The sequence below is a fragment of the Lutra lutra genome, chromosome 1 (assembly GCF_902655055.1).
Source record: "Lutra lutra chromosome 1, mLutLut1.2, whole genome shotgun sequence".
Taxonomy (NCBI): Eukaryota; Metazoa; Chordata; class Mammalia; order Carnivora; family Mustelidae; genus Lutra; species Lutra lutra.
Genome location: NC_062278.1, coordinates 149,876,902 through 149,891,499, shown reverse-complemented (window position 1 = coordinate 149,891,499; position 14,598 = coordinate 149,876,902). Strand labels below are relative to the sequence as shown.

The 14,598-nt window shown below is 43.4% G+C and overlaps 1 protein-coding gene across 3 annotated transcripts in view; it reads left to right on the top strand.

Annotated features, from left to right (window-relative positions):
* Positions 1–13,414, top strand: part of OSBPL10 (oxysterol binding protein like 10) — a 299,146-nt gene extending 285,732 nt beyond the window's left edge. Inside the window, exons 9-11 of one of the 3 annotated variants that reach the window (XM_047739005.1) lie at positions 6,582–6,764; positions 8,016–8,169; positions 10,509–13,414. In XM_047739005.1, coding sequence (XP_047594961.1) covers positions 6,582–6,764; positions 8,016–8,169; positions 10,509–10,553 — 382 coding nt within the window. In that variant the 3' untranslated portion in view covers positions 10,554–13,414. The remainder of the gene's footprint in view (positions 1–6,581; positions 6,765–8,015; positions 8,170–10,508) is intronic. The other 2 variants (XM_047739012.1, XM_047738997.1) reach the window with 2 other exon arrangements.
* Positions 13,415–14,598: the final 1,184 nt, after the last annotated feature.

Here is a 14,598-nt window from a genome sequence, read left to right as displayed (position 1 = left end):
TGATATTGAGGTATGTATCCTTTATCCCTACACTTTGAAGAGTTTTGATCAAGAAAGGATGCTGTACTTTGTCAGATGCTTTTTTAGCATCTATTGGGAATGTAATATGATTCTTGTTCTTTCTTTTTTTAAAGTATTGTATCACATTGATTGATTTGTGGATGTTGGACCAACCTTGTAGTTCAGGAATAAATCCCACTTGGTCGTGGTGAATAATCCTTTTAATATACTGTTGGATTCTATTGGCTAGTATCTTGGTGAGAAGCATCTGTGTTCATCAAGGATATTGGTCTGTAACTCTCTTTTTTGATGGGGTCCTTGTCTTGTTTTGGGATCAAGGTAATGCTGGCCTCATAAAATGAGTTTGGAAGTTTTCCTTCCATTTCCATTTTTGGAACAGTTTTAGGAGAATAGTAATTAATTCTTCTTTAAATGCTTGGTGGGATTCCTCTGGGAAACCTTCTGGCCCTGGGCTCTTGTTTGTTGGGAGATTTTTGATGACTTCTTCAATCTCCTTACTGGTTATGGGTCTGTTCAGGTTTTCTATTTCTTCCTGGTTCAGTTTTGGTAGTTTATATGTCTCTAGGAATGCATCCATTTCTTCCAGATTGTCAAATTTGCTGGCATATAGTTTCTCATAATACGTTCTTACAATTGTTTGTATTTCTTTGGTATTGGTTGTGATCTCTCCTCTTTCATTCATGATTTTATTTATTTGGGTCCTTTCTCTTTTCTTTTTGATAAGTCTGGGGGGTTTATCAATCTTACTAATTCTTTCAAAGAACCAGCTCCTAGTTTTGTTAATCTGTTCTATTATTTTTTTTTATTTCTATTTCATTGATTTCTGTTCTGATCTTTATTATTTCTCTTCTCCTGCTGGGTTTAGGCTTTCTTTGTTGTTCTTTCTCCAGCTCCTTTAGGTGTAGGGTTAGGTTTTGTATTTGAGACCTTTCTTGTTTCTTGAGAAAGGCTTGTATTGCTATATATTTTCCTCTCAGGTCTGCCTTTGCTGTGTCCCACAGATTTTGAACCATTTGTTTTCATTATCATTTGTTTCCATGAATTTTTTTTTAATTCTTTAATTTCCTGGTTGACCCTTTCATTCTTTAGTAGGATGCTCTTTAGCCTCCATGTATTTGGGTCCTTTCCAACTTTACTCTTGTGATTGAGTTCTAGTTTCAAAGCATTGTGGTCTGAAAATATCCAGGGAATGACCCCAGTCTTTTGGTACCAGTTGAGACCTGATTTGTGACCTGATGTGATCTATTCTGGAGAATGTTCCATGTGCACTAGAGAAGAATGTGTATTCTGTTGCTTTGGGATGGAATGTTCTGAATATATCTGTAATGTCCATCTGGTCCAGTGTGTCATTTAAGGCCTTTATTTCCTTGTTGATCTTTTGCTTGGATGATCTGTCCATTTCAGTGAGGGGGGTGTTAAAGTCCCCTACTATTATTGTATTATTGTCGATGTGTTTCTTTGATTTTGTTATTAATTTGTTTATGTAGTTGGCTGCTCCCCTGTTAGGGGTATAGATATTTAAAATTGTTAGATCTTCTTGTTGGACAGACCCTTGGAGTATGATATAGTGTCCTTCCTCATCTCTTATTATAGTCTTTGGCTTAAAATCTAATTGATCTGATAAAAGGATCACCACCCCAGCTTTCTTTTGATGTTCGTTAGCATGGTAAATTGTTTTCCACCCCTCACTTAAAATCTGGAGGTGTCTTCGGGTCTAAAATGAGTTTCTTGTAGACAGCATATTGATGTGTTTTTTTTGTTTTGTTTTGTTTTTGTTTTTTAAATCCATTCTGATACCCTGTGTCTTTTGATTGGGGCATTGAGCCCATTAACATTCAGGGTAACTATTGAAAGATATGAATTTAGTGACGTTGTATTGCCTGTAAGGTGATTGTTATTGTATATTGTCTCTCTGTTCCTTTCTGGTCTACTACTTTTAGGTTCTCTCTTTGCTTAGAGGACCCCTTTCAATGTTTTTTGTAGAGCTGGTTTGGTGTTTACAAACCCTTTTAGCTTTTGTTTGTCCTGGAAGCTTTTTATCTCTCCTTCTATGTTCAATGACAGGCTAGCTGGATATAGTTTTCTTGGCTGCATGTTTTTCTCATTTAGTGCTCTGAATATATCATGCCAGTTCTTTCTGGCCTGCTGGGTCTCTGTGGATAAGTTTGCTGCCAGTCTAGTATTTTTACCATTTTATGTTACAGACTTCTTGTCCCGGGCTGCTTTCAGGATTTTCTCTTTGTCACTAAGACTTGTGAGTTTTACTATTAGATGACAGGGTGTAGACCTATTCTTACTGATTTTGAGGAGGGTACTCAGTGCCTCCTGGACTTTGATGCTTGTTCCCTTTGCTATATTAGGGAAATTCTCTACAATACTACAGTAATCCGCTCCAATATACCCTCTGCCCCCCTCTCTCTTTCTTCTTTTTCTGGAATCCCAGTTATTCTAATATTGTATCATCTTACGGTATCACTTATCTTTCGAATTCTGCCCTCGTGGTCCAGTAATTGTTTGTCTCTCTTTTGCTCAGCTTCTTTATCCTCTGTCATTTCGTCTTCTATATCACTAATTCTCTCTTCTGCCTCATTTATCCTAGCAGTAAAAGCCTCCATTTTTTATTGTACCTCATTAATAGCTTTTTTGATTTTAGCTTGGTTAGATTTTAGTCCTTTTACTTCTCCAGAAAGGGCTTTTATTTCTCCAGACATGGTTTCTCTAATATCTTCCGTGCCTTTTTTGAACCCAGCTAGCACCTTGAGAATCATCATTCTGAACTCTAGATCTGACATATTACCAATGTCCGTATTGATTTGGTCTCTAGCCTTTGTTACTGCCTCCTGTTCTTTTTTTTGTGTTGAGTTTTTCCACCTTGTCATTTTATCCAGATAAGAATATATGAATGAGAGAATAAAATACTAAAAGGGCGGTAATGACCCCAGAAAAATGTGCGTTAACCAAATCAGAAGAGATCCCAAGTCATGGGGAGAAGAAAGGGGGTAAAAAGAAGTTAAAAAAATTTTTAAAAAAAGAAAGAAAAAGAAAATATATATATTAGACTGGTGACTAGAACAGAGCCACCCACTTGATTTTGGGAGTATTTTGGTCTCTTAGAAGAAACTACCTCCCAAAATTTTAAAGAAAGAAAAAAAAAATACACACACACACACACCAAAATAAGTAAACACAATGAAGGGATGGAATATGACTCTAAAGATGAAAATTTTTAAAAAAGTTCTAAAAAAGGAGTTGATAAGTTGGTTGGGAAAAGAAAGAAAATGAACGTGGAGAGAATTTTCTCAGGTTGGAGACTGGAACAAACTGTGTGCTAGATTTAGAGTACATTTTGATCTATTAGAAGAAGTATCCAAAAAATTTTTAGAAGAAAAAACCCTATGTGTATACAAAAGATAGATACAATGAAGGATAAAATATGAGTATAATAATAAAGGTTCAAAAAGATTTTTTTTTAAAGAAAAGTATTGTTAAGATAACCTAGTTAAAAAATGTTAAAAGAGGAAAGAGTAGAAGTTAAAAAAATTAAACAAATTTAATTAACTTTGTAAGACTAAAGGATCATGGGGAGAAAGCTATGAATTCCATGCTTTGCTTTCCCCATCCTCTGGAATTCTGCTGTTCTCCTTGGTCAGTGAGCTTGGTCTTGGCTGGGTTTCCCGTTGATCTTCTGGGGGAGAGGCCTGTTATAGTGATTCTCAAGCGTCTTTGCCCCAGGCGGAGTTGCACCGCCCTTACCCGGCCGGTTTGAGTAATCCGCTCGGGTTTTTTTTCGGGAGCTTTTGTTCCCTGAGCGCTTTCCGTAGAGTTCCGGAGGGCGGGAATGAAGATGGCGGCCTCCCGGTCTCCGGCCCGGAGGAGCTGAGAGCTCGGGGCCCCACTCCTCAGTGCGCCCTCAGAGAAAAGCGCTCAATCACTCCCGTCTCTCTGGCCTCCAGCCATGCTCTGAGCTCACCCACCTGTGATTGAGCGTTTCTGTCTCTGGCACACAGCCCCGTTTGGAGTCTCCAAACCCAGTAGATCCCTGTACTCTTCCAGGGGTTCTCCCCAGATCTTGTGGGGTCCCTGCTCAAAGAGCAGTGTCCTGACTGCCACAGATCACAGTTTGAAGTAACCCTGAGCTGAGAGCTCACTCCTCGGTTCCGTCTCTGTAGCCGGCTTCCCCGCTCTAATACCTGCGAGCTCTGCGATACTCAGACACCCCTGATCCTTCTGTGACCCTGCGCGACCTGAGGCCACGCTGTCCCCGCCTGGGCTTCACCCTGGCTTTGCCTCTGGAGCAATGTTCCACAGTGGAGCAGACTTTTAAAAGTCCTGATTTTGTGCTCCGTTGTTCTGCCGCTTTCCGGGAGCTGGCCCCTCCCCCGTAGTCTATCTTCCCGTTGCTCTGGATTCACTTCTCCGCCAGTCCTACCTTTCAGAAAGTGGTCGATTTTCTGTTTCTAGAATTGTTGCTCTTCTCTTCTATCTCCTGTTGGATTTGTAGGTGTTCGGAATGGTTTGATAAGTTATCTAGCTGAACTCCTGAGACCTGATGTCGTCTCAGCCTGCTACTCCTCCGCCATCTTGACCCCTCCCCCTGAACACATCTTTTTCAAAAGAGGCACCTCTTTCCTACCCATACCCCTGACATGGCAGTTTTTTAAAGCCCTCCCCAATCTGCACTTCCAGTGAAATCCTATGGTGATAGAGTCCTGGGAACCACACCAGAGAGTGAAAGCTGGTTCCATTTTTTAAGATAACCTTTCCCTTCTGGGGACACAGTCCATTTCTCTGCTCTGAAACAATTCCATCTGTGAGCTCAGACACTGCCTGAGAGCTCTTTTTTTAATTTATTTTTTTTTAATATTGTTATTTATTGGGATGACTGGGTGGCTCATTTGGTTGGGCGTCTGCCTTCAGCTCAGGTCATGATCCCAGAGTCCTGGGATTGAGTCCCAGATGGGGCTCCCTGCTCGGCAGGAAGCCTGCTTCTTCCTCTGCCTGCTCTGCCTGCTGCTCCCCCTGCTTGTGTGCACTCTCTCTCTGACAAAAATCTTAAAAAAAAAAAAAAAAAAAAAAGATTGCTCTTTTATTTGATAGAGAGCAAAAGCAGGGGGAGTGGCTGAGGGAGAGGGAGAACAGACTCCCTGCTGAGCAGGGAGCCCAATGTGGGGCTCAATCCCAGGACCCTGGGACCATGACATGAGCCCGAGGCAGATGCTTAACCCACTGAGAGCTCATTTCATGTTAAGTTGATTTCCATGAAATATCCTGAACCCCATATCATCTACGAAATCAGGACACTTTAGAAGCTGGGGAAGACTGATCCTAAGAAATCGAAGGGAAAGCCTACTATTTGAGGGCAGCCTTAAGTTGTTCTTCTTGTAGTTACAGGTCACCATCTAAGCAAACTCCCATCTTGGCCCTTTTCCTGGGGAGGTGTTGTTCTGTATGGCGTTCATGCGACATGTCCGGTGTCACCCGGGGAGGGGGCTGCCTACAGTACCTGTTTGGGAGCCAAGCACTCTGGCTCGCACAAGCCGTCCCTCAGACCCTGTCAGGAGCTTGCGATCAGCTGTGGGGGCACCCCCGACAATAATAGATGCTACCGATCAGGTGTCTTGCCCTTTGGGGAGCCAGTTGTTAAAGTTTTGCCAGCCCCCCACCAGCACCCTGCCAGTACATGCAGCCAGAACATTCCCGAAACTCCCCCCCGCAAGCCTTGGCCTCAGCACCTAGGAGCCATGGCTGTGTTCACAGGGAGGGAGCTTCCAAGCGTGTGTTTGGAAACTCTAAGTTCAGCCTGAGCTGTGCCATTAGGAAGAGAGGAGCTTAGTTCCTTCCTCCCCTTGGCCGCTTCCAAGTAGGCTCTCCTGTTTGCACTGCACGCTTCAAGGAGTGGGAGGTGCGGTCAGCTTTCTCCCGGGGCTGGAGACCTGGAGCCCCCTCAGGCCAGGCAGGAGAAGCAGGGGAGGACACAGAGCTCCACAAAGGCCCTTGTAAAGGGGGGCCCTCGGAGCTGCGGCTGGCAGGGGGATGGTGTGCAGTGCCATGAGCTGAGGTTTCATTCAGTCTTTGGATGCCAGCTTGAACATTTCCCTCCTTTTTCCGCGGGATCTCAGGCTGATTGTGAGCAGTCCTGTTTGGCCTATTCTCACGCCCTCTTGGTGGGTAAAATGTAGCAGTATTCGATGCTATTTTAGGGAGAAGTGTATACTTCATTTCTACTGAATTGCTCGATTTCCACCCCAATAAAAGCTTAGCACCTTTGTGTGTGTATCAAAATTAAGCAATTAACATGGCTGCATTGCCATCAACTAAGTTGCAGACTTCATTCACATCTCACCAGTTGTCCTACCAATGCTTGCTTTCTCTGATCAAGAATATTAGGTCACATTTTCAGAGCTAGGCTTTAAGCAAAATGGCAAAAAACAATCCCTCTCCCTCGCGACCCCATGGAAAAGAATCTCTGCTTGTGAGTACGGCTTTTGAAGTGTGAGCCTCTGTTTTGATAATCCCGCAAAACGTGTTCATTTGATTCATTCATTCATTCATTCATTCAGGGTCACAGCCGAAGTGAAGCACAACCCAACCAACACCATTGTTTGTAAAGCCCACGGGGAATGGAACGGTACCTTAGAGTTCACCTACAACAGCGGAGAGACCAGGGTCATCGACACAACCACACTGCCAGTGTACCCCAAGAAGATCAGACCTCTGGAGAAGCAGGGGCCCATGGAGTCCAGGTGGGAGCCTGGCGGGGTGTTTCTTCTGGGCTTGGCTCTTCTCAGCTCCTGACCCAGGGGACAGAGAACTAGCCGCTGAGCGCTCAGCTTTAGAGTCCGGTTCAAGAAGTTTCTCCCACGGTAGAATGGGAGTCAGAGCATTGTTCTCCCTGGGGCTGTGTACGGTGGGGCTCTGAACAGGTCTGGTGTGCAGGTCTCGTCCCCTGTCACCTGGCTGGTTCTGATTCCCCTCAGAAGGGGCTGCTCATTGTCTCCACTTGGCTGACAGCCTAGTCTGCCTTTTCTCGGCTTCATCATGCCAACGCTCTGGGCTTCCTGCCATTCCAGACCCTCTCGTGGACGAGGCCAAGGGTATTCCACTGTGGGAGCGCTCCCTGGCCGTGGATCTAATTCTGGAATGTCTGCTTACTCCTGCCTGCAGAGGCATCTTTTCCCCAAAGTCAGGGAGGGAGTCCTCACAGTTGAGAATGCTGATAGTTTCTTTTGTGCAAAAATCCCAAATTGCCCTGATGCATTTACACGAAGAAGCACAAAGGGGATGCATGTGCATATCCTCAGTCCCTGTCCTCCTCCAAAGCAGAATATGAATCAAGAATGGTCCCTGGACATTCCCGAGGGGGAAAGCTGGTCTAGGCTGCCTTCTGTGATGAATGAATGAGTGAGGCAGAGAAGTAATTTTCCATGTGGACGTGGGGGGCCTGATGGATCCTGCCTCATAAACACAGACGCCCACTCACCCCATTCTACACCTCTTAATAGCGGGGTCCTCTGTGGATCAGCAGCCGTGGTTCATATTGATGAGCTTGCTGACCTTGAGCCCATCCCTTTTTGTGGATCTTATGTTTCTCTTTAAAATGGGGTTGGTCATATATCAACCATACCCCTGGGTGGTTGTGACAATGACTTGAGCTATTATGAATGTAAAGTGTTAGATATACGATACGCAGTATGTCTGCTGTGATTGTTGTTGTCATACTGGTAGTATTAATACTGCTTACTACTGCTGTTACTAGATTTAGTTGCTAGACCCTTAGAGTCCTGAGAGAGGCATGCTGCCTGGGACATAGCGGGGACTAGAAACTTGGGTACCTGTTGGCCCTGGATTCTCATCCTGGCTCTAGGGGTCTTCGAGGCTCCTGGACTGCGCTCCCCCTGCCCCAGTGCCCTCCCCACCTGAGTTCTTTCTGGGAACCACCCTTGTCAGGCCAGCTGTCCCTGCCTGACCACTTCCTCTCCTGCGTGCATCCCCAGGAACCTCTGGCAGGAGGTGACCAGATACCTGCGGCTGGGGGACATTGATGCTGCCACCGAGCAGAAGCGGCGCCTGGAGGAGAAGCAGCGGGTGGAGGAACGGAAACGGGAGAACCTCAACACACCGTGGCAGCCCAAGTATTTTATCCAGGAGGTAACTCTGCCACCTGTCTTTGGGGACTTGTCCCAAGTGAGGGACAGATGGGTTTGTCTTGCCATTGCAGCCGTTTGGATGGATGAGGATGGGGCAGGGGAGGTCCTGGGGAGGTTTGGGGCTGTTCTGCTCTGGCTTCAGCTTTGAGCCCGGCCCTCCTGGGGCAGAACTGAGCGCCTGACACTTCCCATCTGACATCTTCCGTCAGAGTAGCTCATCAGCCTGAAAGGGAGCACGAGGAATGGATGGGGTGGAGATCTGGCTGCTGTCCTCTTTAAAAAACAGAAACAAAACCAAAAACATGGTCCCTGCTACTTTATTATTAGTAACAAGTTAACCGTGAAGCCCTCGAATGGGCCAGAGGGGATGGACCTGCTAGGAAAGGCCAGCCTGAGTCCTGTGTCCTCAGGGCTGCTGCTGTCCCCCAGGAAAGTGACACTGAAAGAACACTGGTCACCAGGCTGCCCACCCCCTGGGCAAGCGGGCAAGGTACCACCGGCCCCACCGAGCTTCTTACGCTTCTGAAGTTGTTTGTAGAGCAGTTGGGAAGCTTTCTGAGAACAGAATTGGAAATATCGAAAGTGTGGGAGTCCCCATTTTCAATGCAGGCCCTCAGGAGCCTGGCCGTATCAATGAGACAAGGACCCATGAGGACTGGGGCAGACCCAGGAGTCCCTAAGGGGAGTGGAGGCCACTTAACCACCAGGCAATCCCAGACTGTCCTGTTCTTCACAAGTGAGAAATCGGGTATTCACATGGTAGCCAGGAATTTTAACAAGTTGAAACGCAGAGAGCCGATGGAAGGATGTCTAGGCTTTCTTTGGCCCAGATGCTGCTAGTGTCTGACTTCAGCTCCAAGGAAGGGTTCCACTGTGTAGCAGGAAGGCAACAGGGTGAGCTAGGGACTTTGAGGTGGACTTCTGGTCAGGAACAGGAGCTGCTCTTCTCCCCACAGGCAGGAGCGGAGACTTTAAGGTTGGATTCTGGTTCAGACAGGAGGCCGGCTTGAGCAGACTGTTTAGGAGGCCCTGAGTGAGAACAGTGCCTGGAGGCCTTGCCTGGGTGAGGTGACTCTGTATTAGCCAGGCTTCTCCAGAGAAACAACACAAACAGAAGCAGGAGATGTGAATATAGAGACATTTGTTATGAGGACTTGGCTCATGAGATTGTGGAGGCTGGAAAGCCTCAGGATCTGCCGTTTGCAAGCTATAGACCCCGGGAAAGCCAAGGGGTGCAATTTAGTTCGAGGGCAAAGGCCTGAGAACCAGGGGAGCCAGTGGTAGAAATGCCAGTCCCAAAGCAGGAGATGAGCTGTCCCAATTCAAGAAGTGAGGCAGGAAAAAAAAAAAAAAAAAGATGAATTCCTCCCTTTTTGCCTTTTTTTTTGTTTTCAGGCCCTGGATTGGATCATGCTCATCCAGTCTAGGGAGGGAAATCAGCTTGGCAGGGCACTTATTATCATGTCTGGAAATAGCCTCACAGTCACAGAGATCCTGTTTAATCTGGGCACTATGGCCAATCAAGTTAATACACAAAATTACCCATTACAAAATCGGTCAAGGATCCTTTTGTGAGGTGGATCTGGTCTCTCTGAGACAACTAGTTTGCCTGGCTTCTGGGAAAAGTTAGACATAGAAAAACCCCAGAGATGACAACAAAATAACCGCCCCCAGTTCTTCCTGGGTTTAATAAGAGCCAGTATGTTCATAACAGAAAGTAGGAGGCAATATAAAGAATAAAAGTCATCCCAATACCAGAATTGTTACCATTAACAGTACATCCCCTTCTAGGTAAGCCCCAGATTGTAAATACCATTTTGATTCTTGGGCTTTTCCTGATACTTGGTATCATGTCTTGTGTGTGGGTCTGTGACCACCTCCTGCTGCAGAGAGTTGGGCCCTCCCCTCCAGGCCGGTGGGCTGCAAATCCCGGGTGTGGGCAAATTCCTCAGAGGCAGGCCTTGCCTTCTCTCTCCTGTCTGTTCATTGGACCAGCCCTTTTTTTCTCTTGCCCCACTATTTCAAAGAGCTTTTCTGGCCAACTAATCTTATGTGATGTAAACCAACAAAGCCCCCCTTTATGCTATTTTGTGGGGTTTCCTCCTGAAATGCCAAGATGTGAAGATTTATGGTCTCTATAAAGCAACCACCAGTGTGGCATGGCTGGGAGCTACAAGGTGCCCGCACACGCATTAATGGCAGTCCTGAACAGATGCTAACCGAGCCCTGCTTTGCTTGGTCCTCCATTTCTAACCGAGCAGAGGCTGGGGAAATAGCTTTGCTTCCCCCACCTGCCCAGCTGAGAGGTCATCATAAAATGTCTCCTTCCTTCTCTTGCAGGGCGACGGCTGGGTGTACTTCAATCCGCTTTGGAAGGCACACTGATGGGGTGGTGGTGCAGATCTTTCAGAAAGAGCCCTGTTTTTGTAGGAATTAAAGTGGTGCAGTATCAGGGTTCTCCTGGTATTCACTAAGATCTGTTGATACCATTCAAGAAATGGTACCTGAGAGGGAAATGATATACTGTGAAAATGCACCACCAAACCACTCTAGGATTGAATTTACTCAAGAGCCATTTGGGGCATGTGTGTGTGCACTGGTCTGTGTGTGAGCTCTCAGTACACTGTATGTTCACACACATGCACTATATACACATATCTGCTGGGTATTATTACACATGTAAATACTGCACTTACCAAGATTTGAGTGGGTAATTACGAGCTCCTTTTTATCAATGAGGTTTGAAGTTTTCTATTTTTCACTTTGCCAAAAATGTTTTGCACTCACAAAAGTATTCTCGTGTAGTCAAGTCCTGTCAAAACAGAGGTGAACTGACATGGCCCAGTTGGTGTCCATATGGTAGAAAGTGGCTCATTCCTGGAGGAAGTGTAGGTGGCTGTCACTTCACAATTATTTTTGTGATTCCCACCTCCCTCCCCACTTTAGCATTTTATCCTTCCTCAAGAAAGAGCAGCTATTTCCCACTGAATGGCAAGTGGGCAAGAAGCCATTAAGGGTTTGTGCCAGAGCCTTCCGTGAGGGAGCATCTTTGGGAGAAGCAGGCCCACCTTGGAATTAGCGTCCCATCTCCTTGCCCCAGAATCTTTCTGACAATTTCTTCTGCACCAAGCATTAGACATTTTTCAGAAGCTGTTGCTATTAGAAAACAAGTCAGATGAAGACTTCACTACTTTTGTGATGAAAAAGGGCTTTAGAAGTTAAATACACGCATGCATATAAAAAACTGCACAACCACAGCCTCAATTTTGTATTTAGTTTGGGGAGAGAGAAAAGAATTTTCTGTCTGTGGTTCTTCTTCTTCTTCTTTTTTTTTTAAGTGCGCCTCTCTTGTTTGACCCAAACTCAGCAAGAAAACCACTGTGATTAAATGACACACACATAAAGACTGCAAAAGCGTTCCATGGTTTCAGTTGAATTTCAGTCCTCAGCCTTTACAAATGAGGTCAAGACATGACTAGAATATAAAGCAAAGAAAAAAATGGAGTATTTGATTTTTTGCTCAATGCTTAATTTATTTTTTACTGTGCCACTCAGAATATTTATAAAAATCCAGTAGCATGAATGCTTCTCTGTAGTAATACTGATTTTTGTGCCTTTTGTCTGCTTTCTTAAGACCAATAGTTCACTTTGTAGATATTAGACAATATATTTCAATTAAGTACTATACCTATCTGTGTGTCTGTATTTTATTTTTAGGGATCCAAAATTTCAGTTGGAACTGGTAGTTCTGAATGAGCTCAGATTTTATTGGTTATATTGCTAATTTGATGTGAACAGCAATCATATGTACATCAAAATAGTGTTTGAAACACAGTAAAAAAAAATCTACCTGATAAACATTATTTATGGAAATGTTCTGACAAGTTCATTTGAAAATTTGTCTCCTGTCTAGTGAATGTTCTAGCTTGTGAGACGTTAGTACCGGTCAAAGTCCTAATATAGTAGGCCTGTTCAGGTTCATAGTCTTAAAACATCTGGGAGAATAAAGTGTGTGGAGCCATTTTATTTCTGAGAAGGAAAACAGAATAGATGCTATTTCAAGGGAGAAAATCTTCAAAGAGAAGACTGCAAAATAATCACTGTAGTGTTTTAGATTTTTCCAGTCTTCGTTACGGTAAAGTGTGAACCATCTGGGAAATTAAACATGGACAATGTTTGCTTGCTTTTCTGTTTTAGGTGGGAGAGGGTTCAATTTGCCTTTTTAAAAAATTGTGAAATATATACAGAGGATTTATATAAAATATATTACAATTCCAAGAATAAACACTTATGTACTCAATGCTTAAGGGAAGACACCCAAGTTTGCTAGTACCTTAAATGCCACATTTGTGTCCCTACAAAATTGTATCCCCCTCCTTGATCATAGCGATAACACCACCACTGTCCTGATTCTTGGAATAACTTTTTTTTAACTACCACACATGCTATGTGTATTTATAAAGAGCATGCTTGGTTTTTGCCTATCTGAGCTAACATTTTGCTTATAGGTCAATCTGTGTTGTGAGTTACTCTATTTGTTTGCTTTCCTGCTCTTTTTTGCTGAATTCACATTTTGTTTTATACTTTCATCGTGGCAAAATATGTATGTAACATATAATTTACCATTTTAGCAATTTTTAAGTATACAGTTCATTGGCATTAAATACATTCCCAGTGTTGTGTAACCAGCACAACCATCTTAGTTTCCATCTTCCCAAAATGCAGCTCCCTGCACATTAAACAGAGACTCTGCCTTCCTACCCCCCATCTCTGCAACCCTTAACAACCACCATTGGACTTTAACTAGCTACTATAAGTGCCTCATATAATGGAATCCTTCTGCCCATATCCTTTTGTGTCTGGCTTATTTTACTTGGCATAATGTGTTCAGAGCTCATCAGAACTTCTTTTTAGGACTGAATCCTATTCCATCATATGTATATATATCATATTTTGTTCATCTCTTTATCTATCCATGAACATTTGGCTATTGTGAATAATGCTGCTGTGAACATGGGAGTGCAAATACCTGAGTAATACCTGCTTTCAGTTCTTTTGGGGATATACGTATCCAGAAGGAAAAGGTACTATATCATGAAAATTCCATGTTTAACTTTGGAGTACCTGCCATACTGCTTTCCACAGTGCCTCCATCATTTTGTAGTCCTACCAGCAATGCATTAAGGTTTGAATTTTTCCACATCCTCCCCAACACTTGTTTTTCTGTTTTATAATAATGATCATAAAGGGTATGAAGTGCCATTTGGTTGGGGTTCTGATTTGCATTTCTCTAATGATCGTGATATTGAGTATCTTCTCTTGTGCTTATTGGCCATTTCTCTATCTTCCTTGGAGAAATATCTTTTTAAGTCATTTGCCCATTTTTCTAATTGGATTTTGTGTGTTGAGTTGTAGTTCTTTATAAATTCTGGATAGTCTTTATTAGGTATATAATTTCTGATTTATAATTTTGTCAGATATATAATGCTTCTTCCATTCTGTAGGTTTTTTTTTTAACCCTGTTGATAAGGGTCCATGATATACAAAAGTAATTTTCGTGGAGTCCAATTTATCTACTTTTTCTTTTGTAGCTTGTATTATCCCATCCAAGAAATCATTGACAAATCTAACTTTATGGAGCTTTCCTTCCTCCCTCTCCTTCCCTCCCTCCCTTCCTTTCTTCCTTTTCTTTTTTAAATTTTATTTGAGAGAGCAAGAGTGCAGGAAGGGGTAAAGGGAGAAGGAGAAGCAGACTCTCCCCGCTGAGCAGGGAGTTGGACACTGGGCCGACCTGAGCTGAAGGCAGATGGCTTTACTGACTGAACCACCCAAGCGCCCCCATGTAGCTTTTCCTCTAAGTTTTCTTCTAACAGTTTTACAGTTTAAGCTCTTATGTTTAGGGTCTTGATCCATTTTAAGTTGATTTTTGTATATTGTATTAAGTAAGGGTCCAAATTCATTATTTAGCATATGGATATCCGGTTTTCCTAGGACCATTTGTTGAAGACTCTCCTTTCTCCATTGAATGGTATTGGTACCCTTACCAAAAATCATTTGATCAAGATGCAAGGGCTTATTCCTGGGCCCTTCATTCTCTTACACTGGTCTATATCTGTTTATGCCAGTACCACACTGTTTTGATTACTATAGCTTTTTGAAAATTTTGAAAATATGAAGTGAGAGACTTTCAACTTTTTTCTTTTTTAAGATTGTTTTGGCTACTAGGGGTCCCTTGAGATTCCATATGAATTTTAGGATGGAATTTTCTAGATTTGTTAAAAATATCACTGGAATTTTGATAGGTTAGGCTGTGCACTGACTCTGTAGATTACCTTGTACAGTATTGACATCTTAACAATATTGTCTTGTAATACATAAAGGTGATCTTCCCATTTACTTATTTCATCTTCTGTTTTTTCAGAAATATTTT